This window comes from Dipodomys merriami, unplaced genomic scaffold, assembly GCF_024711535.1.
Source record: "Dipodomys merriami isolate MVZ:Mamm:240054 unplaced genomic scaffold, mDipMer1.0.p SCAF_2, whole genome shotgun sequence".
Lineage (NCBI taxonomy): Eukaryota > Metazoa > Chordata > Mammalia > Rodentia > Heteromyidae > Dipodomys > Dipodomys merriami.
Genome location: NW_027203381.1, coordinates 64,107,787 through 64,132,269, shown reverse-complemented (window position 1 = coordinate 64,132,269; position 24,483 = coordinate 64,107,787). Strand labels below are relative to the sequence as shown.

Here is a 24,483-nt window from a genome sequence, read left to right as displayed (position 1 = left end):
CAATTTCTACTCATCCTTCAAATCTTGATCTTTGTGCTACATCATCTGAAAAGGATTGCTTAATTTCAAAATTTGACTGAGTCCCTTATTAATTACTCCTGTAACATCCAATCCTTCCTAGTCACCGAATTTATCACATTATATTCAAATGTCTGTTCTTTCATTGTTATGCCTATAAAATCTTCCCGAAGTAGACATTTTATAATTCCTGCAAAAACGCCTGAACTCAGGAAAGAAGTGCCTTTTGACTTCAAGTAGCATTAAGCCTATTTGCACATGGGTGATAAAACAGTCAAATAGTTCATCGTTGTTGATTACATTCACTGCAGCAGTGAGCTAGTTGTCCTTTGGCCTTGTATACTTCATTTACAGAGAAATCATCTGTCTTGCAACACCCATTCTTTCTGCTTCGTCAGCTTCCCTACAAAATCAGGCTGATTTAAGCACAGAATAACCATGTAATTACTTTAATAGTGAGCTTATGTTATTTCCCATACATTTAAAAAATAAATTTTAGTGAACATTGATGTATTTGACCAATATTGTAAGAAAAATGATCAAATATTTCAGAAGGAAGACAAGAGGAAATGAATATTTACATCCATAAAAGAACTAACCATAATTATCTAAGGTACAAACACAGAGGCATATACTGAAGGACTGGGAAAGAGAAAACAACTAGTTCCATGTATCCCAGTCTAACCTTACATTGTGGCCTTTTCATTCTTGTAGGATACATATTCCATCTACTTCCAAGTGAACATTAGCAACATATGAAAAGACTTGCTGGGTTTAAAAGAATATGGTACATTTCCTGTGGGTAAACTGATGAATATTACCTTTTTCATTCAACTCTTTTTTTAGGGGGGATAGTATTGTAATTTGTACACAGGACAGGTATTCTGTTTCCAAGCCATGCCGTCAGCTAATTTTGCACTGGTTATTTATAATAGGATCTCACTTTCGTCTAGTCTATAACTGGACCATGATTCTCCAATTTTACAATTACTACTATAGCTGTGATGATAGACTCCTACCACCCCATATCCTACCTCTTCTGTTGAGATGAGGCCTCATGTACATCCCCACCCCCACACTGATCTGTAATCATGATCATCACTTTTTCAGTTGCCCACATACCTGGGATGACAGACAAGGGCTACGATACCCATTTGTTGGCTGAGAAGGGGTCTAGCAAACTTTTGTTCAGCTGGCATCCAGTTATGATCTCAGTCTCCTAAGTATCTAGAATTAATAGGTCCAAACTACTATGTTGCCTTCATTAATTATTTGTTTGTACCATACTGCATCAGTATAAAGGCTTAAACTCAAAGTCTTACACTAAATTTAATTTGTGATACTCATTGGTTAGTACTCATCAAAGGACATTAACCTGAGGAAGAAAGTATAGTCCCCCTGGCATGCATATGCTCATGTAATACCTTTCATTAATGGTTATGTCAATAGTGACGTCATCAGGCTTTTTCCCATCGATGGTCCACCAAATCTCATTGTGGGAGTCCTTTATAAAACTAAAATAGACTTGACAGGGGATCAACAGCTCCTCTCCTAATAGCAAACCATAAAAAAAATAAACAAGATGAAGTTAACACACCAACTTTTAACTTTCATGTGTTTATATTGAATGAAACATTACATTGAATGAAAGACATTTCATATGTATATATTGGTCTATTTCCCTAGTTATCTACCAAAAGACAATGTGTGCCATAGTTCATTCCACAATAAAATACACAAAACAATAAAGTGAAGAAAAAAGGCCAACAATTTTATATGAAATTATTAGAATGACCAATGTTAATATAGTCCATATGCTCTAAAATGTCAGAATTTGTTGAAAAAGGCTCTAATAGTATTTTTTCTAATCATACAGCTCTCAAGTTCTGTTCCATGTTACTCAATATAAATATATTTGACCAATATTTTAGAAGATATTGATCAAACATTTCTGCAGCCACTCCTTGTGGCTGAGGAAATATCCCCCATCTTGTGGGTTTGGTCTAAGAAAATGCAATAATGATATTACTCAGAGAAATAGCTAGGCACCTTCATCTTGAAACAAGCTTTTGTAACACATTCAATAACTCCCACTAGTGCAACCACTTTATATATGCCCAGGAATAGTATTCCTGGATTATAGAGTTATCCTATAATCCAGCAACCATTTGGGGGCATTTATCCAAAAGATTGTAAGTTAAGATACAAGGAAGACTCCTACTTGTTGTACAGCTATTCACAATAGTCAAATCACAGAAACATCCCAGATGCCTTACCATTGGTGAAGGGGTCAAGAAAATGGTTTGTATATATACACAATAGAATTGTATTCATGCATTGAGAAGAATAATATCAAGTCATTTGAAGGAAGGGAATGGATCTAGAAAAAATCATGTTGAATGGAGTAAGCCAGGTTTAGAGAGACTGAATCACGTGGTCAAAGTCATGGAAGGGATGACACTGATTAAAAGGCATTGTACACATAAACTAACAAGCTAAATCAAAACCCTTCTACTAAACTATTCGAAAGAAACAATAAAAAAGGATATATGGTTTGGAAATAGCCTGAAACATTGGTAGACAGAACGAAAAACATAAAATGTCATTTGCAGAAAAATGGATGGAATTTGAAATCATGAGATTGAATGAGACAAACCAGGTTCAAAAATCCAACTATCACATGATTTCTCTCATTTGAGGAATATAGACCTAAAATATAGATGTTCAGGCTTGTATGTGTGAGTGTGTGTATGCATGTGTATATGGAGAGAACATGAATGAATGAATGAATGAATGAATGAACCAAAGAAGTGTTTGGGAGACAGGGACAGTAAGGAGAGGGAAAGAGAATTAAGTAAGATGAGTAATACTGGGATACATTATGTTGATGTATGAAGATGGCAATTAGGAATCTCACTGCAATCTGTTAAATGATAAGATGTTAGGAGATAAGAAAAAGAGAAAGAGAAGAGGTTAACCTGGTTAAATTATACCCACATGTGAAATACCATAGCATCACCCCTTTTGTACAATTAAGATACAGTTTTTTAAAAAGTAGAAAAAAAAACAGGCTGGGAAAGTTGGCTCAATGGTAGAGTGCTTGTGTTGCATGCATGAGGCCCTGGGTTCGATTCCTCAATACCACATATGCAGAAAAAACCAGAAGTGGTGCTGTGGCTGAAGTGATAAAGCACTAGCTTTGACCTGAAGAGCTGAGGGACAGTGCCCAGGCCCAGAGTTCAGGCCCCATGACTGACAAAAAAAAAAAAAGTGAAAAAACCAATCAATCAGTGAAAGTAAAACAAGCTCTGTTGGAGGATGGGCACCAGTAGGTATTGGAAGACCCAATGTAGAGGGTTGAATGAGAGTGGATTTGGTTAAATATTTTAAGTACATCTATGAAAATAGCACAATAGAACTTATTTTTAAGGACTTCAGGGGAGGATGGAGAATTTTAAGAGACTGTTTGATCAGGATATATTTTATGTTTGTATGAGCATGTCACAATGAAACACTCTTTATACAATTAACAGATGCATATGTGTGTGTATACATACATATACACACACACACACACACACACACACACACACACACACACACACACACACACACACACACACACACACACACACACATATATATTAAAGAACTACCAGGGGCCTGTAGCTTATAACCATAATCTTATCATCTCAAATGCTGAAATCTGAGGATCACAGTTCAGAGCCAGCCACTGGCAGAAAAGTCCTTGAGACTCATCTTCAAACGACCATCAAAAATGCTAAATTTGAGTTGTGGATCAAATAGTCGAGTGCTAGCCTTGATCAAATGAGCTCAAGTTCAATGCCCAGACACTGAGTTCTAGCCCTAGGATGTGCACACGTGTGTGTACACACACATATGCACACGCACACACGCATGCACACACACATGCATGCACACAAGAAATCTAAAAGTCCTAAATGAAAAATTAAGAAAAGGACATAGTTTATAAATAGAAAATTTTAGCTGTTCTTTAGAGATGGATAATGCTGTAAGGGAGACCTTCACACAGAGCCAACGGCAACGAGAGCAACCCAACACACTCACTCAGAACTCTGTACAAGCGATGGTGCTAAATATTGATACCTATTAATATTCTCATTTAATTTTAATCAAACAGGATGAGGTGCTTTTAAAATTCATGTTCCACAGAGGCAAAACCTCAAGCTTCTGGATAGTAGCGAACATTTCTAGGTCAAATTATTAATAAGTAGTAGCTAAGAAATTGACCTAGACTGAACCTTCTATCCCAGTTTGCCCAGAACAATTTTGTTTTGTGCCTGTTTCCTGGTTAGCTATTAATATTGACTGTGTTTGCTCCCCAGACATGTTTAATTTTGGAGGACAAATTCTGTTGTCCTTCTGATTTAAGCTTAGGTTTATCTAACTAGTGGTTAAATTCCATTCCAATGCATGGCACTTTGGCCTTTCCCTCCAGGTTTCTATAGCAATATTTCATTAAAGATAATGAAATAAACACAAATTCAGGAATATTTTTGAAGTATAAGTAGATTGGACATATTTCTGTGATTAGCAAGTTTACTGACAGTGGGGAGAACTTTTATATTTATATTATAAAATCAGAGCTAATCCTAGGCAATTTGACCTGGGTTGGCAGAACCCCCTTCCTGTGTTCACTACTTGTTGCTAGGCAAATCATATTTGAAAAATGATCTACATGTTTTCTTTTTGATGGTCATTCTCTACCTATGTTGACCACTTGAAACAGATGTCTCTGATCACCAGTGGCTCACACCTGTAATCCTAGCTACTCAGGAGGCTGAGATATGAGGAGCAAGGCTTGAAGCCAGACAGGGCATGAAAGTCCATGAAACTCTTAGTTCCACTGGAAAACTGGAAGTGGTGCTGTATGTCAAGGTGGTACAATGCTAGCCTTGAGTGAACAAGCTCAGGAACAGTACCCAGGCCCTGAGTCCAAGCCCCACAACTGACAACGGAAAGAAAACAGAAAACAGAGCTCTATGTTAAGACAAATTTCTTTTACATCTCTTATTGTGCCTGGAATGGCTTTATTGTAAATGATATGAGTAGAAAATTTTACATTTTTCTACAGTGTTCTATTCAATTAATTTTGGGAGGCTTGAGTAAAAATTTATTTAAAAAATTTATAAAAAAAAAGTTATAAATGATTTTGGTTTAGCCTGAAACAAAAGAGACACACTAGCATTTGTAAGTGCTCTGAATCCAGGTGTATTGGCTTTATCTATTTCTATCTATGATACAGCCTTGCCTCCTATCCCACCCTTTGCTTTTGCACAGCAGATCAGAAGTTGAGAGTCTGTCTTGTGCTCATGTTGCAGCTCCAATAAACCAAAGCCTTTTGTAAAGCAATCACTAACCAGCAAAGGAAAAAATGAGAAGGTTCTGCTCAAAGCAGAGGCTCCTTTAGTTGCCCTCAAGATGGATGATGTAGTTGATCCACAGAAGCCTTGGTTTCTGACATTTCAGCTTAAATTTGTGTGTGTGGGTGTGTATGTGTATGTGTGTGGGTGTGTGTTTGTGTGTGTGTGTGACTGCATTTACTGTACTGTACTGACTTAACTGACATTGAATTTTTTTGTATTTAAGATAATCTAATTGAAATTTAGATGCACAGTTATAATTACCTGGTTCTTTCTCATATACCACACGATCATTGGGCGAATAGATCTGAGGAGGCACTGCATCTTTTGGAGAGCCTGTGGTAGAAGATTGAAAAACAAACAAAAAAAGAAAGTGACATTAAAAACAATCTCCTGAGAAGCCTTGCCCAACTTCCAGGCACAATCTGTCAACTCTTGAGAAAGATCATATTCTAAACTATACTCACTTACTACACTTTATTCATTAACAAGCAAAGGGTCACATAATGTAAAAACCATTTTGGCTTCTTTAACTAAGGGCTGACAGACCTCCTGAAATCTCCTTTAATTTCCTGACTATCATGGGTAATATGAACATCTTTTGTCTAAGTCCCCAAGTATCTGACCCAAGCATTTCTAAGACCCTAGAAACTGAAAGAGTTAAGAATGTCTCTTTACATGATAACCAGATGAATATTGGTTGTGGCTCCCTAGATGACTTCAGAGTGAAGTCTTCTGGATTTGAATCAGAAAGATCAAGGCATAATGGAAGGTCTGGGATGTTCAGTCACAACCCATCTCTTCCAGGGAGGTGAAATAAGAGGGAGGAGACTAGATTAATCACTGATATAAATGGTTCAATGAATCACTAGGTGATTGTACTTCAATGAATATCCTGAGCAGTGAGTTGTGAAGAGCTTTGGGGTTGGTAAACAAATCATCCAGCTATGAGGACAGACAGTGGATAGTGTACTCTAATGTTATGTAACAAGGATCCCTCATCTACAATCCTTTACATGCCTTTACATGCTGGTCCCTTGAATTTCTTGTAAGAAATTAGTAAATGTAAGTAAGGTGATTCCTTGAGTTTTAGAAGCTAATGTAAGTGAGAGGAAGCGATGGGCAGCTGTGATTTGAAAACAAAGAGGGGCAGGGGCATGGACAACCAGGCAGTTGCGTGCAAATAGCATCTGAAGGAAGCATAGGGACAGTCTTATAGAAATGAGCCCTTAGTTGGTGGGGTCTGTGTTCATTTCAGGTGGTTAGTATCCAAATGAATTAAACTGTACAACACACAGATGGTATTTGCAGAGAAATGGAGAATTGCTTAGTGTGGAAAATTCACACATTTGGTGACAGAAGTGTTGTTAAGTACAAAAAAAGCAAGTTTTTTTTTCCTCTGCCAAGAAACAAACAAAACATGTTGAGTCTTTCCCATGTTTCAAGCAGAGATTGCTTGGATTGTTTGACCAAAGTTCATGATTTTCAAAGCTTATATGAGATTGACTTACTATACTTACTATATTTATACTATACGTTATACTATACTATACTAAACTACTATATGCTTTTCCTGTGTAGTCCGTGTGTGTGTGTGTGTGTGTGTGTGTGTGTGTGTGTGTGTGTGTGTGTGTGTGTGTATGTGTGTGTGTGTGTTGGGGAGTAGATGTAGATGTCAAGTTGTTCTAATTGAAAAATAAGTCATGATATTTTCAATTTATACTCTGTAGTCATTTGTTGTGATTGTTACCTAAATATTTCTCCTCAAAATGCTCTGTGTCTACTCTGAGACCTGGTCAAATAAGTAATCAATAAATGAATAAATACATAGATATTTAAATAAGAGTATCACGGCCATCCCATAAGTAGACCTGAGGAATGTTGAAAGCTCATCCATGTGATTACTGCTCTGTGTAATAGTTGAAAGAAAAAAAGAATACCTTTCTGTATTGCAGCACTTCTAAGGACCTTTACTATTTGAATGTAAACTGGAAAACAGCAAGTGATGGGTATAGTGCTCAACATCTCACTATGTAGCTTGAGCTGGCCTAAACTTCACATGTAATCCAGGCTGGCCTTGCGCTCACCATTTTCCTATCTCAGACTCTCAAAGTTGGGATGAAAGGTAGCATGTTCCATTATGCCTGGCTAACACACTTTATTTACATCATTCACTGGGTCTTCCCTAACAGTCTTTTCTTCATTCATTCACATATGAAACCAGGCAACCAGTTATTGAACATGGAATAGCTGGAGGCCATGGGGCTGGTGGAGGTCTCATACAGTTGACACGCTTGTATATAAGAAACAAAGTGCCGTAACAAGACTGGTTCATTTGGGTATGAACGCGCAAATGATGAATTCTGCTTACCTACCACCTTTACAATCAGAGTCCGAGTAAGATGAAAGATGCGTCCATTTTCTGGATAAGTAACAACACATGTGTAATTCCCATTGTTTGAAATGAAGGGGATGAGAAAGCTCAAGTTTATACCTTCAGTGATCACATTATGAAAATTCTCAATTTTCGTGCAGTCCTAGAAGGAGAAGAAAGTGTTTGACGTTTAGATACTTTATGCTCAACATCTCATCTTGCACAAAGATTTCAAGTATCTCTGCTGCTCTTTACACAAACCAGTTTTGGTTGAGTATTTGGACAATGTTTCTTCAAGGAGCACATGAAATGAATGTTGTTAACTTTTCTGCATACACACACACAAAATAAGAAATTAAAATTCCAAGCCACGGATTCAAAAGCTGAGGCTACCTGTCTGAGAATCCACCATTCAAATCCCTCAGGTCTTAGGTTAATAGTGAAGCCGAGTTCAAATTTTGAAATAATAACGAGATGGAAAATTTGAGCAACTGCTTTAGAAAATAGTTATTTTTTTCAGTTATACTGTGAATCTATTAGTCTTGCAACCAAGTTACTCTACCTGATAGAAGAGGCTCCAACTTAGATCTCTGATTTGGTCAGTCTTGGTCATGCTATAGGCTAGCCATCGCAATAATTTTCAATTTTGTGTGTGTGTGTGTGTGTGTGTGTGTGTCCATTATGGGGCTTGAACTCTGGCCTTTGGCACTGTCCCTGAGCTTTTCAGCTCAAGGTGAGCTCTCTACCACTTGAGCCACTTCTGGTTTTTTGGTGGTTTGTTGGAGATAAGAGTCTCACAGACTTTCCTGCCCAGGCTGGCTTTGAACCATGGTCTTCAGCTCTCAGCCTCCTGAGTATCTAGGATTACAGGTGTGAGCCAGCAGCACCCGTGATTTTCAAATAGTTTTGTCTTTCTTTGACTTTAGTCTGTTTCACAATTGAGTATTATTTACACCTAAAATTTGAAAAAAATATATATTATGTACTTTATCAAGATATAAACATTTGTGTTTGTTTTTGCCATTCTTGAATTTGAACTCAAGGCCTGAGCCCTCTGTCCTTGAGCTTTTTTGTTCACACTAGACCTCTACCATTTGAGCCACAGATCTGCTCTGTTTTCTGCTTTTTTATTTATTTATTTTTGCTTCTTAATTGGAGATAAGAGTCTCAGAGACTTTCTTGCCCAGACTGATTTTGAACTGCAATACTTAGATCTTAACCTCCTGAGTAGATAGGATTATAAGTGTGAGGCATCTATACTCAGCAAGATGGAATAATTTGTTTCTGGTTCAATGTTATAATTTCACCTGACCTAATTGATGTTTAAATGATAAAATTGCATTTCATCCTAGAAAAATGAGTAGAGTTCTATTTTAGATCTTTCAGATTTAACAGTTGGCTGTATTACTATATTTTATTTATAGAGTGCTTTCTTTTTCTTTTATTCTACATTTATTATTAGTTTTAAGTAGTTGTACCATTTAATGAAGCAGTTTATTTTTTTCTTTCTTTGTAATTCATTTCATTTTTCTTTTTTTTATTGTGAAAATACCATACAGAGGGGTTACAATTACATGAGCAAGGTAATGAGTGTATTTCTTATCAAGCATTGTTGCCTCCTCCTTTGTTTCTTCCCTTCCCATCCCTTCCCATCTCCCCCACCCCTGTCCTCCCTCCCCCTTCTCCCCCGTGCCAAAGTTGTAAGTTCGTTTTTCGACATAACATTTTGTACATCTCATTGTTGCAATGGGTCCACCTGTATCCCTAGTTAAACAATTGTTTTTCCCCCTTCCCTTCCACAAATTATACCAACATCAAATACAGTGAAAGCAGGGGTTATACCGTGGGGGAGGGACATACAAAGCAACAAAGAAATATGTTAAAAACAATAGCAAGAAAGAAAAACCATTTGAGTCCTTATCTTGGGGTTCATTTCACCTAACATCAACTTATCTGACCGTTTCTGCTTGTCTCAGACATACACTAGTTATTGCAAATAAGGGAAACCATGGGTTCTATGTTTCTTTGGGCCTGTTGCAATGTATCTTGATCTATATCACCCTTTCAGCATTATCACCCATCCCTGCCCTTTCCACCTTTTCCCTCTCTCTTCTTTACTTTTTGAATATTTTAATTATCTATAAGTAGTTGTACAAAGGAGTTGCCATTCAACATAGCGGTATAGGAATGTAGCGTATCTTAATCAATGTCACTCCTTTCAATATTCTTACCCATCCTTCCCAAGCCACTCCTTCCCTCGCTTTTCATAATATTTTAGGGTATGTATTGACTTTTTTGCCATTTAACAAAAGTTTATATAGCCAACGTCATTCCTTCAACATTTTTCACCCCTCCCTTCAGCCCACCGCTTCCCTTATTTTTCTTAATTTTGTGGTATATACAATAAATTCTTGACTGCATTCTCTCCCTTGCCCCTTCATTCATCTACTCTTCTCCCTTTGACCCCTACCCTTCCTCTTGCAAGTACCCATTCGCTGGTACTAATTTTATTATACTATAGCAACGAAATGTAGAAGAAATCAAAATATCATCTATGACACAAATCTATATTGAATACTGACTTATCAAAAAACAACAAACCACTGTTTTTCTTTTAAACATTAACAATTCCTGCATAGCCAAACAAGAAAAAGTACTCTTTAAGGCCTTCAGGTCTTTGACATTCTGTGAGTGTTTTACAGACTTGTATGTACAATTTCTTATATTTCACATAGTTAAGTTTAGATTCTTATACACTTAAAAGTTTTACTTCTTTCAGTTCCTTGGGCATGTATGTTGAAATACAACAGTTACCTTCAGAGGAACATTTGCAACTCTGTCACAGGGACTATGTCTCTTCAGAACAGCACTAGAGGACTTACTATCAACTCAGGGAATTTATTTGCTCAGTGTAATTTGTCCTGTTCGGATAAGCAAGGCTTTTGGACACTTGTCACAGCTACAGATTTTGATACCCTTGGGTCATCACAATGCATAAATCCACCAAGGCCTATATTCATATAATAAATGCATATCGCATTTGTTTTAAATTGAGTTTAGAATGGCTGCAGAACTCTATTTGATTCTGATGACACCTTTTATTTCAACAGTTCAAAGTATTTTCCTCCTCATTTGTTGGCTGTTCTAACATCCCTGTGAAGTAGGTAGATCCGAGTGAACATAGTCTAGTTTCACAGACAGAAGAGCTAAGAGACAAATAGATATTCTACCTACATAGCACAGCACAAAGCTGAAACTCAAGTTTCCCAGCAGTTGAGTAAAGGTCTTATTGATTCAGACTAAACAACTCTCATCAGCCAAGAGCGGATGTCATAAAAAAAAAATTATACAAAACTATGCATGTGGCATGCAATCTTTTATTATAAAGATTTTTGTTTAAAACATAAAATCTGTCATGCTCTTATCTCCATTTTGTAGTGAGGAAACAAAAATGTTTAAAGCTTAAGTAACTGTCAATGGCAGGCCACTTGGTAGGCTCCAACTGGGATGTGAAACTAGATCTCTTTTTTCCATTGTCAATCTAAATCTGTTCATTTCAAAACCTCTCCTTTTAATTCCACACAGGAGCCCTGCACCAAGACCAGGCTTGGAATAGTCTCAGTGCTAGAGGGTAATGTGGCTCTGTCTCATAAATGGATTACTACAATTAAGCGGTGAACCGGAAACACATACTTATCAAGGTGAGAAACCAGATAGTATTATTAAACTTGTAAACATCATTTTCAAGAGTTCCCTGTGAGGCAATTTTCATAGCTATTTCAGAGCTGTCAGCATTTTAGGAATAAAAGTAATTCACATAGTAAGAGTGCATACATGTATCTTATGAACTGACTGGAATTGTTAAGTTGGAAAAGAATGTTCATTTTAACGTGTAGTGACTGATTCAATCTCTGTTTTTCATGTAAGGAAATTGTCTTTACACGGTTCAGTATATGTCTCTAAGATACTTGATGTGTATATATATATATATATATATATATATATATATATACACATGTATATGTATAAATATATGCACACATATACAATATACATGAATATTGTCTATGTATTCACATGCATGCATAGATTTACATGTGTATACATATATACATACACATGTACATAAATATACACACATACACACATATATAATGAGATCTTTAGCTCAGAGCCTGGGCACTGTCCCTTATGTATTTGCTCAGGGATGGCACGTTATTACTTGAGCCACACCTTCCACTTCCATCATTTCTGTGGTTCATTGGAGACAAAAATGTCATGGACTTTTCTGTCCAGACTGACTTGGAATTGCAGCCTCGGATCTCAGCCTCCTGAGTAGGTTCTATTACAGGTATGAGCCCCTAGCACTTGGCTCACACAAAGTCATTTTAAAGCTACAAAATCAATCCTGGAAGAACAAAGTTTATAATGATTTCTAAATTGTTTATTGGGAATCCAGAAGAAAGTGGACTCTGAACAGCTCATAGAATAATAAGCATGTTTCTGACGATCAGAAGTGAGTTAACAGTTATCAAATTTCCACAATGTCTGGCTAGAAGTCACAGTCCTTCTAGTGGACCCATCAGTTCCTCATTCTGTATTGAAAAGAGAGAAGTTAAATAGAAGAGGAACTTTTCAACCACACAATGATTTCCAGAACAACCAACCACAACCACAACACTGTAAGAGGAGTCCAAGAAATGACACTGCGATCCTTGAGGAAATGAATCGTGTGAGGAGGTGAAGGCTTGGGCAGGGACTGTTGTGATGCCTTAGATGTTTCCATTTGATAAGCTTACCTCACATGGGATCTGTGTGACAGCACAGAAATAGGAAGGACATGCTTGCTAAACTATAGCTATTCAATCTAGGGGATGATTATCACAAATACAAAGGGATGGTAGGGGAAAACAAAGGAGGGGGTAACAATGCTCCATAGGAAATGGAGCATCATTACCTTGCTCATGTAACTGTAACCCCTCTATGCAGTATCTTTACAATAAAATACATATTAAAATAAAAATAAACAACTACAGTGAGCGGTTACTTTAACATGGAGTGCAAATAGCAAACGTTTAGAAAAACTTAATGCAGAAGGAAAATTTTTCCTAGCTCAGAAAAGTCATGTAAACTATTTATAGCTATTGGAAAGAAGGGGGGACATGAGAAACACTTCCGAGCATAGGAAAGATCTCACCTGAACTGCCTTACTATTTTCCCCTTGTTATAATTTAAATTGCTTCATTATAATGTTCTATTTCATATGGTGCTTCTCCTCTTCTGGACGAAGTTTAACTCCTGTGAGGTCAATGGTAGCAGATGGACTTTATCTATATTCCTGGCAACTTCACCGATATTTGGCATGTGGAGATCAATGCATTTGTGTTGCATGATCAGAAAGATAAAAGAAGCAAAGGTCTGAATTCATGGAGTTGAGAGCTCAAAGAGGAAGAAAATCACAATGAGTATATGGAATACAGCATGGAATGGGGGATTATAGAGGTGATCCAAAAGCTGCAACTAAGACACAGTTTTGAATAGTCAGGAGCTACTGAAGTTTTTACATCAAAGATGATATTTTTACAAAATAATTTTTGCTGTGTGATGAAATCTCACAAGGGTCAGTCACTTCTAGTGCCCAGATTAAGTACTTCAAAGTTTCCAATATTTACAAAATCTCCTCTATGGCTCAAGCACTGTTGGGAGCTGGACACATATTAGCCAGTTTAAAAAAAAAAGTTGGGGCTGGGAAGGTGGCTCAGCAGTAGAGCACTTGCCTTGCATACATGAGGCCCTGGGTTTGATTCCTCAGCACCACATAAGCAAAAAGAAAAAAAAAATCCAGAAGTGGCGCTGTGGCTCAAGTGGTAGGGTGCTAGCCTTGAGCTGAAGAGCTGAGGGACAGTGCCCAGGCCCAGAGTTCAGACCCTAATGCTGGACCCCCCCCCCAAAAAAAAAGCAAAATAACCCTTCCCCCAAACAAAAACACAAATGGCACTTATGCTCATGAAATTTTATAGTGCCATGTAATTCATTCAGTTATTTAATTAATTGCTAAAGACAATATGTGTTGGCAGAATTTAGTGTTCTATTTGTTATTCAGAGAAATGAAAAAGAAAATGTAAGAGAGAGAGCATATTACCTGGCACAGAATAAATAAATAAATAAAATCACTATAGTAACATAAGTCAGAAATGAATTAAGTTCTAAGAAAGTACACCAGTGATATATTATGCTGAATTAGTCTGAAGGCTTCACAAATATTAATTTAACACGGGCTTTAAGTTTAAATGACAATGAATCTCAGATACCCCAAAAACATATGTACAATATTGTATGTATAGATACATATGGAATTATGAATACATATTTCTGAAGAAAAATATGATATAACTTTATGTCAAATTAAAAAATCATTCTTAGGGGTATAGAAAAAGGCAAAGCATTTTCCAAAACTCTAAACTGTTCAACCAAATTGGAGCAAGCATTAAAAATAAAAAGAAACAGTATATTATAGAGGCCTTGGACTAACTTTCCAACAATAGATTCTATGCCAATAAGAAAGTCTGGTCTGGCTCTTCTACAGAAATGTTCTTTCCTGACTGGCGCTTTATCAGGAAAAAAAAAAGGAATTATTTTCCTGTTCTCTGAGAGAGATTCACAAATAAGGTCTGACAATTCTGACTTATTTTACATTAAATCTTAAAGTAAAGGTAATTAACCAGTGTTAATGCTCACAAAGGGTACAAGGCCAACCAGTTATCTGCAAACAGATAACCACAATGACATCACTGTTAAATGGCAGTTGAAAGTATTCTGCTACATTCAGGGGTTGCCATGTTTAATCAGCAAAACACTCAATAAAGGAGTTCCTCTGAATTTCAGGGCAAAGGGGAATTATCTCCACCAGTGTCTCTATAAAACAAAACTGGAAATATTCAACTAATACAATGAAAAAGAGAATTATTTCAGTTGTAGTAAAGTTCAAAGGGTGTGCCAGTTTCTTAAACTTGTATAATAATGTTGTATAATAATAACAGTATGATGTATAATAATGATGATGTATAATAATAATATAATAATAATGATGTATAATAATAATGATGATGATTTAATAATAACTCCAGCAGTAACAAAAACACACATGCTGTCTTTATTCCTATATATTTGGAATGTCTATGTGAATAGATGGGCAGTCTCCAATTTATATGCATATTGTGTTCCAGAAGGTTTGGATAGATGGGTTATTTGAAATTCAGTATACTGCTCAGAAACCATAGTTTGCTTTCCAGGACTGTTTCAAAAGCCAGATTATTCAATAAACATTTACTGAACAACAATTTACTTCACAGAATTGCTGATTCAGAGAACTGTAAGTTCTGAGTCCTGAGTTAAGGAAACACTGCCACCCAGAAGAAAGGATAAGAGAGGAAGAGAAGATGGGAGAAAAACCTCCATTCTCATTCTCTCTCCAGTTCTGAAATAGAAACATTTGGTTTTCTGCTTCTTCCAATGTCACTTTGTCCAAGGTCCTCTCAATTTTCCTGCTCCTTCTATCCACATTTTTCCCTAGTTCCTACCACCCAGGAAAAAAGCCAACACCATTCAAAGATTGCCCAGCCACTCAAAGTACTTTAAGCTCTGAAAGTACAAACTAGATTATCCTCTCCACATCAGCCTGGAAGAGTACTTACTGGCTTCGTAACAACACAAAACTTACCTAAAAATCTCACACTCTTTCATTTGCAGCTGGATTGTTTAGAGTAGATTACAGAAGAATGTGTGAGTGAGTGAGTGTGTGTGTGTGTGTGTGTGTGTGTGTGTGTGTGTGTGTGATGTGTGAGTGAGTGTGTGTGTGTGTGTGTGTGTGTGTGTGTGTGTGTGTGTAGACTCTCAGTTCCTACCCCTGTGGCCTGTGGACAATTGCTCAGCTGCACTATACCTAGGGTTTGTATTAAAGGCTTGGGTACCAGCTGATGAGAGAGTTTTAGAGGTTATGCACTCATGAAGGCCTATAACTGCATGGATGGCTTAACCCATTAGTGAATTTATGGTGGAAAAGACTCTTCAAGGTTACTTGGGGGCATGTATTGGGAAAGCCCATTATCCATGGAGCCTTCTTGTCTGTATCTGCCTGTTTCCATGCTGCAATGAAGTGAGCAGCTCTCCTCCATCATGTCCTCCCACATGATGTTTCTGCCTCATCACAAGGCTCAAACCAAAGGAGTCTGTGATCCATGCACTGAAATTCCTGAACTGGGAATCAAAATACATCTTCCCCTCTTTAAGTTGTGTGCCTCTGGATTTTGTTGAAGCAACAAAAAAGCAAACATCTTTCTTAAGTAGAAGTGAAGAAAATGAAAGAACCTACTCCATAAAGGCATTGAGAGAACAAAAGGGAAATAAAACTTTACAGTTATATACCTTAGCACCTACGATGGTTTATTTCTGCAGCCTCCATTTCTAATCTATTAAGAACAGTGACACAGACCTGGCAGGGTTGTGAGAAGTGTTGTATCTATTAACATATAAAATAACTAGACTGCTGCTTTGTACTCCTACTATATAAGAATATATTAGTACTGAATCCACTTCTTTCTTTTAATTCAGCCACTTTATAAGTTCAAGGAGAGGAAATCAACTAAACTAAAACTGATTATGACTTTTATTTGTGTGTGTTTTGGTACTGGAGGGAGCCTCAGCATTGTCCCTCGGCTTTTCCCCTCAAGGCTGGTGATCTACTGCTTAAACTATACCTTCAATTCTGGCTTTTTGCCCCTTAATGAGAGTCTTAGGGAGTTTTCTGCCTGGGATGGCTTCAAAAACCATGAGGTATCTGCCTCAATAGTGGTTTTACAGCAGCGACAATTTTTCTTCCCTGTATTGTATGCTCCCCATGACCTCATGAATAGACTGTCTAAAGTGTGACCTTGGGTGGCTTGTCTTCTCACTTCCGTTTCCTTAACAGCTCCAGCTATTACATAGATACATCTCATCTTGTCTCTCTGGCTTTGAGTTTTCTCCTACATTTCAAGCACATATGATACGCATCCACTATCTACTAGTCACTGCCACCTGCCACCTAAGTGTCCCACAGATATCTCTAACTTAATATGACATTCACCAAATGCACTGCTTGCTCCTCAGCTTCTTTTCCATCATTTCATGGCTTGGTTAATAGTACTGCCACTCATTCAGACAGGAGGAAGAAAAGACCTGGGAAATCACTGGAAATGGCATACTTGGCCCTCACACAATAGTCTCATAGATCACATGATATTCCTCTCACTAAACCCAGCAGCAAATCCTCTCTGTCATGAAGCTCTACTTTTTGATAAAAATAGGATTTCTCCTTATAAACCTGTCTCTGCTCAATGGTGTATTTCTTTTGAGATTTTGCAGGGTGGGACATAGATTTAGTTCTTTGTAATGTACCCCTCACCCAAAGGTGATGTTCACCTAGTATGTTCAGTACATCCATGAATGAATGACTACAAAAACGACAGTGAAAAATTCCACTAAAACCAGCATAGCTAAATAGCTATGGGAATATCTGGGGGGAAAATGATGCCTGGCTGGAGGAAACAAGGAACAATTCATGAAGGGTAAAGGATCTAATCTGTTCTAAAGGAAGAAAAAGACATTCTCAGGAGAGGAAATACATGAATAACATGGAAAGTAGAAAATGGTTGTAAATAGGCATATGACTGAAAAATAGTTAAATTTAGTGTTCTGTGACCTTGATTTCAGGAGGAATAAACATACTTTTTTTTTTTAGGTCCGGTTGTGGGGTCTGAATTCTGGGCCTGGGCACTGTCCCTCAGCTCTTCAGCTCAAGGATAGTGCTCTACCACTTGAGCCACAGCGTCACTTCCAGCTTTTTTCTTTTTGCTTATGTGGTGCTGAGGAATCGAACCCAGGACCTCAGGCATGCAAGGCAAGCGCTCTACCACTGAGCCACCTTCCCAGCCCCTAAGCATACTTTTTGAACATGAAGATGTATCATACTTATGGCTATAAATAGTTAATGTTATCTTCATTATGTTTTAGTATAATTACCTTGGAAAGTTTAAATAATGGGCTCCTGTACTCTCATTAGCAGTCACAAGTATCAATTCAGCCCATATCTTACTTCTATCTTCAATCATTGGATCCTGAGACTATTCTTAGGAATATCACAACTATCATAAAAATTTATTCTTTTTTTTTTTTCCTGTCAGGGTGAACTCAGGGTGTCAGTGCTGTCAATGAGATCTTTTGCTCAAAGCTAGTGCTCTACCACTTTCCCCAGCTCCATTTCTGGATTTTGAGTGGTTAAATGGAGGTGAGTTTCATGGGGACTTTTCTACACAGGCTGGCTTCGAAGTGCTCAGATTCGGTCCCCCTCCCCCAGCAACTAAGATTATGGATGTGAGCCACGGGCACCCAGCACCATAACATTTCTTTAGCAAATATTTCTGTGTGTATCTATAAATTGTAACACAGCTTCTGCAACTCTAAGTATAGTGTCATCATCATGTTTATAAGTAGCAATTCATGGATATCATTAGCCTTCCCAGGGTCAGATTCCATGAGGTTCTCTTATAATTTGTTTTATTGCTTATTTGAATGAAACAGGTTTCAGCTAAGGTTCATATATTGTAATTGTTTATATATAAACACTTAACTTATATTCTTTCCTGCCCTTAGTCACTTTATTATAAAATGAAATATTTACTAAAGTAGTAAACATGTATGTTTGAGTTAATGGATTATGTGAAAGCAAGCATAATTGTTAGTCCCAATAAGATCTACGAAGAGGACTTATGGACCAATTTTGGAAACTTTCCATGTATCCTGTGTCAATCACATCTCCTTCTCAATCACACCCAAAGAAGTAATTGCCTTTACCTCTGGAGTAAAATCACTTCATTTCCATTTATAATGGTGTCATGTGTGTGCACAGGCTTAGATGAACACTTTTATCCACTTTCAAAATGTCTTTGCTGCTTTTAACTTGTACATTTTCACTCCCTGCCTTTCTTTTACTTACTGGCAGAGGAGTTCAGCACATCTGGTCTGTACAGTTTCACAGTCTGGATTTGCTGACTGCAACTATTGGTGTGGTTCAATATAGTCATGTTCTCTCATATTTGGCAGATAGCAGCACTATAAAAAGGCTTGAGCAGACTCCATTTTAATTCATTTGGCAAGGTTATAGATATCACTGTGTTCTTTCATCAGAAGATACATATCTGATGGTTTATCACTTATGATGTTAGCCGTAATCGATGCATACTGCTTAGATATATTAGTTAACTGGGGCTTTCAGAGTGGCATTCCAAATCTATCATTCTTCCTTCATTTATTAATAGGAATACTTTTATAAAAATATATTTCTTGGCACTATTTCATTAATAGCATGATTCTTCTAGAAAAAAACCATACTAATTCCCTTTACTAATTTTCCATATATTAAATTGATTTCCTGACAGCACTCAAAAAATTACTGTTTAAGTACTTATGAAATATCATTATGAACTTATGAATTTAAACTTATATCATTTGATTGAAACCACTACAAATAATATACCTACTGTATTCAAACTTTTCATCTTTGGTCAATAGACGACTTTTTAGATTTATTCTTGAGATTCATCTCTAACAATTCAGACACAAATTTTAAAAATTCAACTGTTTGTGAAACTATCTGTTTTCCCCTTGAATACTTTTGCTTCATGTATTTTGAAGCCCTGTTATAAGACACATATACTTTTAGTACTTGTATGTTTTCCTGATGAAATAACCTTCTTATTATTATGAAATATTCCCTTTAGCTCTGATACTACTCATGTCATAAACCCTCTTCTTTTGATATTTGTATGACTACTCTTTTCTTCTTACTTCATGAATTAATTTTTATTCTTAAAATTTTTCTTCACTTCCTATTTACTTTAAATATCAGGTACTATGTTCTCATTTGCTTCTCTGCTCCTTTTCATTTTGCTCCATTTCTGAAATAATTTATTCTCTGCACTTCAGTGAATTAAATAATTTCTAGACTTTTCAATTTCCATTCATTTATGGTATTATTTCCCACATTTATGGTATTTAACGCTTCTTAGCTCACTTTTGAAATAGGTACTATAGGTAAATAGGTTAAAAAAATAGGTAAATATCCTTTGGCAATTTATTTTCTACAAAGATGTTGTACATTTTTATTGTTTGCTTTGACCCTGTATTTTCTGTAATATTGAACAGAATTTTATCTTGATTCACTAATAGCTCAGTTTTATGTGGAAATATATTTGTCTGGACTATAGAATAGGGCATGACTTTCTAACTTAATAGAGAATAATCTTCAAAACCATGATGGCTTAGTCTTAAAAACAATCTTTTAAGTTTGTCTCACTTCTTATATTTTTATTAGTCCCTTATCTTTCCTCCTACCATATTGTGCTGATCCAATTTAAGTTGATTGCTTGCAATTCTGGTGATTGGATTCAGGTAATTGGACATGCTTTCCTAGGATCTTTCTACTCTCAGCAGTTTTTCCAGTGTGACTTGTCATTTTTTTACTTGGAAGGTGCTACACCTGCTCCCAACACTTTACCATTTCTTACTAAAGGTCTCTGACACCTAGTTTCTCAGAGAGTACACTTCCCAATTTCATCTAGTGCTCTTATACTGGCCTATCATCATTTCCTGTGAGTTCTTATTGATTCTTTTGGTGTGTCCTTCTTTCAATGCAATACTTCCTTCTTCTCCCTTCCAGTCAAGTGCCAATTCCATATAGATCTGATATTGATGGTTTATGTCACTTGCTTGAAAATTGTTCTTATGGAGAACTTGTCTCTAGCTGTGTTGTAAATAATCCTTGTGTTTCTGGCTTTGACGTCTGGGGAGACTTGAAGTCATTCAAAAGCTATGCTGCTGCCCCAAGTATCACCTTCCCAACACTCTTGGGTTTTTTGATTAAACACTTTCCAAATCTCTCAGATGTGGAAGAGACCACAGATGGAAGTTGCCCGCAAATGAGGGCAAACTAGAAAACACACATAAATAATAAATTACAGTACTGACTAATGAAGGAGTTGAGATTCACCGGATGAATCATCCGCTTCCGACTTTGCTAAGCAGTGCTGAGTGGAAACTGGAAAACATTGCACAGAACATGTTCCAGGGGAAGTTGACAGAAATACATCTATTCTGATATTCCAGTGAGCATAACTTAAATAGTGGACTGATGCAAAGCAACCCATAGACCTCTTCCTTTTAAAACACTACACAATCAGGAAGTGTGGTAAGATCGGTACGGAGTCACTAAAGAAAGCAGGAACTATGAGGAGTAAAAAAAAATTCTCAGCAAATAAATAATTGTTTTTAAAAAATGAAATGTGTTCTAATTTTCTTACCTTATACCAAGTGAAGGCTGGCTTGACACTGGGAGGAAAATATCCATCGACATTTGGACAAGAAATCTTCTGAATGCCATTTTCTAGATAGAGCCGCTGTACTGGGAGCTTCATGGGGGACTTGTAACAACTGTCTTTCTGAACAACTTCCAGGGGAAATGCAACTTTGCTGCAATATGTGGTATTCCTGAATAGAGAAATATGCAATGACCAGGCAGTGTCATCGGCATTCAGTTTAACAAGGCAAAGTTGTACAAATTGCCATTTAACAAAACAGTTCATAAATGTGATCTATCTTGATCAATATCACCCCTTTCAACATTCAAGCATCCCTCCTCTATCTTCCCTTTCCCTCCCTCTTCTTAATTTTGTTGGATATACATTGGATTCTTATCTGTACTTCCCCTGTATAAAGTAAATGATTTACCTATTGAGACATTCCGTATACCAACTGGCAAGGAAGAATGAAGAAGAAAACACAATCATCTACTATTAATGGACTAAAATATTTATATATGGCACTAAATGTATGTATATGTGTGTGTTTATTTTAAGTTGTCACTTAGCACAATCTCAGTGATAGTGATGGTAAGGCAATGGCAAGGGCGATGTATTTAAGCAAAACTGATCATGCTAAACATACCTTTTAAAAAGAAATGTTTCTGGAGTCGGCACTGGTGGCTCACATGTGTTACCCTAGCTACTATGAGGCTGAGATCTGAGGATTGAGATTCAAAGCCAGCTCCAGCAGCCAAATCCAAGAATCTCTTATCACTAGCAAAAAGCTGGAAATAGAAGTATGATTCAAGTGATGGCGCGCCAGCCTTGAGAGAAATAGCCAACAGAGAGTGTGAGGCTATTAAGTCCAAGTCCCACTACTGGCAAGAAGAAAAAAGTTCCCAGGACAATTTTTAAAGCTTTAGCCTAGTAATATTTTGTCTGAAAACTTTTCTCCACAGATCAAAATATATAAAAAAGGAAAAATATAGCATGTTACTAAAAGATGTCTATCCATTACCCTTTCAGTCAGTAAAATATTGAAATCAGTAGAAAACTCAGAGAAGAAGGTTAAAAAGAAAAGTGTAGTACAGTATTCAAATCTGAAGAAACACTTCATTTAGAGTTCTTTCTAATGTAAAGAGTTTTAATTTAAACTAAGTTCTATTAGGACCTAATAATGGAGCATGAATATTCCTGTCTCTTTGGGGTCCCCAGATTAGTCTAGCTAGATTCTCCTCCAAAAAACTGAGGATATCTGTTCAAGGCCTCAGAAGGGCCTTTTGAGGACATAAGGACCATTTTTTTCTCTGTGCTAATAAAGCAAAACATTTATGTAAGAATTAATGTAAACTATAAACTATATTAATTATAACATAAACATAATCATTTATCAAAACAGAAGTTGGACTCTGGTGGCTCATGCTTGTAATTCTAGCTATTCAAGAAGCTAAGATCTCAGGAGTCTGGTTCAAATACAGCTTGGACAGGAGAATTTGTGTCTTTTAAAGATGTAATTAAGGTAAATAAGAAATTTTAAAATGTGTAGAGAAGAAAGAAATTAAAACACAGACACAAAGACCTGGAAAACCTTACAGAAGTGAAAAGATGATGCCATATGAAGCCAAGGAAAGAGCTGCTAGGAAAGCTATTTTACAGACTCTGATTTTAGACTTCTGGAGGCCAGAAATCTAAGAAATTAAAAATTTTAAATGTCTTTTAGATGTACTTTGCACAGCTCTTAGAAATCAATATACCTATTAAGTAATAGGGAATTCTGTTAAAAGAAAAAATCCAGATAAGAGTTTAGATGACAAAATACAGTGTGGTAGCTACTGAGCAACCATGAGTAAAACATAAGCAAGAAAAAAGAAAATGAAACAAAAAAAAACACAACAGTTTTTAGCTCAGTGCTGATGGCTCACATCTTAAATCTTAGTTAGGAGGCTAATATCTGAGGATAATGGTTTGAAACAAGCTGGGGGAGGAAAGTCCATGAGACAGTTCTAAATCACACACACACACACAAACACACACACACACACACACACACACACACACACGTGCACAAAACAAATCAGAAATGGAACCATGATTCAACTGGTGGAGTTAGCCTTAATCAAGAAAGTTCCCATTCCCTGCGTTCAAGCCCTAAGACCAAAAGAAAGAAAAATAAAAACCCAAGCACCTTAGTTTTAAAAATGATTTGAAGAATCCATGTTGCAATCATGGTTGACTGCTTTAGATTATATTCTTAGATTCCTAAGGATATGGTGTTCACTTGCTTCTTGGGATAATTTTGGTAGAGTTGTCTTGAAGCATAGTCTTAAATATATCAATGCCTCCAAAGAGTTGATGTTATGCCAATCATTTCAAGAGATGCCAAGAAAAACAGAGTGGACTCTACTCTCTTCCCTGTGTATTTATTGCAGAAATGGATGCCTCTAGTTAAGATATTTAGGTAAGCATGCCCCAGTGTTATAGGAATAGGACAAACAAACACAGCTCCCTCTTGAGGCAGGAGAGATAGAATCCTACCTAAAAGTTTCCTTCCTTTACACAACTTGATGGCGCATTCATTATGTGCATGAAAGTCTAGGAACCAAAGTGGCAAAACCATCATCATGGAGAGACAAGCTACCTTAGCATGCAGGTATAGTTGCCAGTGTCGTTGAGAAGTGTAGGCCGGAACCAGAGCACGTCTTTCTCCTTACTGATGCGGTTCTCAGGGAGGCGGAAGTTAATGGGTTCCTCCAAATCTCGGTCTTGTCTAGTCCAATACCAGATCAGAGTAAGCCCAGCAGAGTGGGCAGTGCTGTAGTTAAACTTCAAGAAGTGTTCAAAGAGGGGACACTTAATGCGAGCGGGCTCATCTTCAAATACTTGGATTTGCCTCATGGTGTCTAGTCCCCAGTCATCGCAGCGTTCTGGAATAAACAGAGAAAAAAAGGGAAAATGAGTTGTTTTACAATGTCAAGGTCCCTGGAGAACACATTCCCTTTGTCCCCTAGGACACCCAGTATTTCCAGGAATCTCCTTCTCTAGTCATCTTCAATAAACCTCGTTTCCTAAATGCCTATGGTAAGTGACCACAACGTGAATAACCTACTTCCTTCAATTTCTCCATTAACTTTTGAGCATCTCCTGATGTGGTAGATTGATCTTGAGGAATTCCTGTCAGGAATGGAGGAAAATGTCACCCCAAACAGAAACGGTGTGCTTTTTCACTTCATGGAGAAGGAGTTTAAGAGGAAAGTGTAATTGAAAAGACAAGACTCCATTTAGACTGGCGTTC

General features: G+C 37.0%; 1 protein-coding gene and 1 long non-coding RNA gene across 5 annotated transcripts in view; one reads left to right on the top strand and one right to left on the bottom strand.

Moving 5' to 3' along the window:
* The window catches only part of Il1rap (interleukin 1 receptor accessory protein), a 139,134-nt gene that overhangs the window by 34,938 nt on the left and 79,713 nt on the right, over positions 1–24,483 (bottom strand). For all 4 annotated transcript variants that reach the window (XR_011373535.1, XM_070029829.1, XM_070029830.1 and 1 more), the window contains exons 3-7: positions 23,830–24,115; positions 21,192–21,378; positions 7,795–7,960; positions 5,688–5,759; positions 1,443–1,569 (exon numbers count right to left, since the gene is read on the bottom strand). Coding sequence is in view for 3 of the 4 variants with exons in the window: in XM_070029829.1 (XP_069885930.1) it covers positions 1,443–1,569; positions 5,688–5,759; positions 7,795–7,960; positions 21,192–21,378; positions 23,830–24,115 (838 nt within the window). In the remaining variant the exon portion in view is untranslated. The remainder of the gene's footprint in view (positions 1–1,442; positions 1,570–5,687; positions 5,760–7,794; positions 7,961–21,191; positions 21,379–23,829; positions 24,116–24,483) is intronic.
* Positions 1–24,483, top strand: part of LOC138832227 (uncharacterized) — a 50,916-nt gene that overhangs the window by 17,240 nt on the left and 9,193 nt on the right. The window contains exon 2 of the long non-coding RNA XR_011373536.1: positions 11,383–11,498. This is a non-coding gene — a long non-coding RNA (uncharacterized lncRNA). The remainder of the gene's footprint in view (positions 1–11,382; positions 11,499–24,483) is intronic.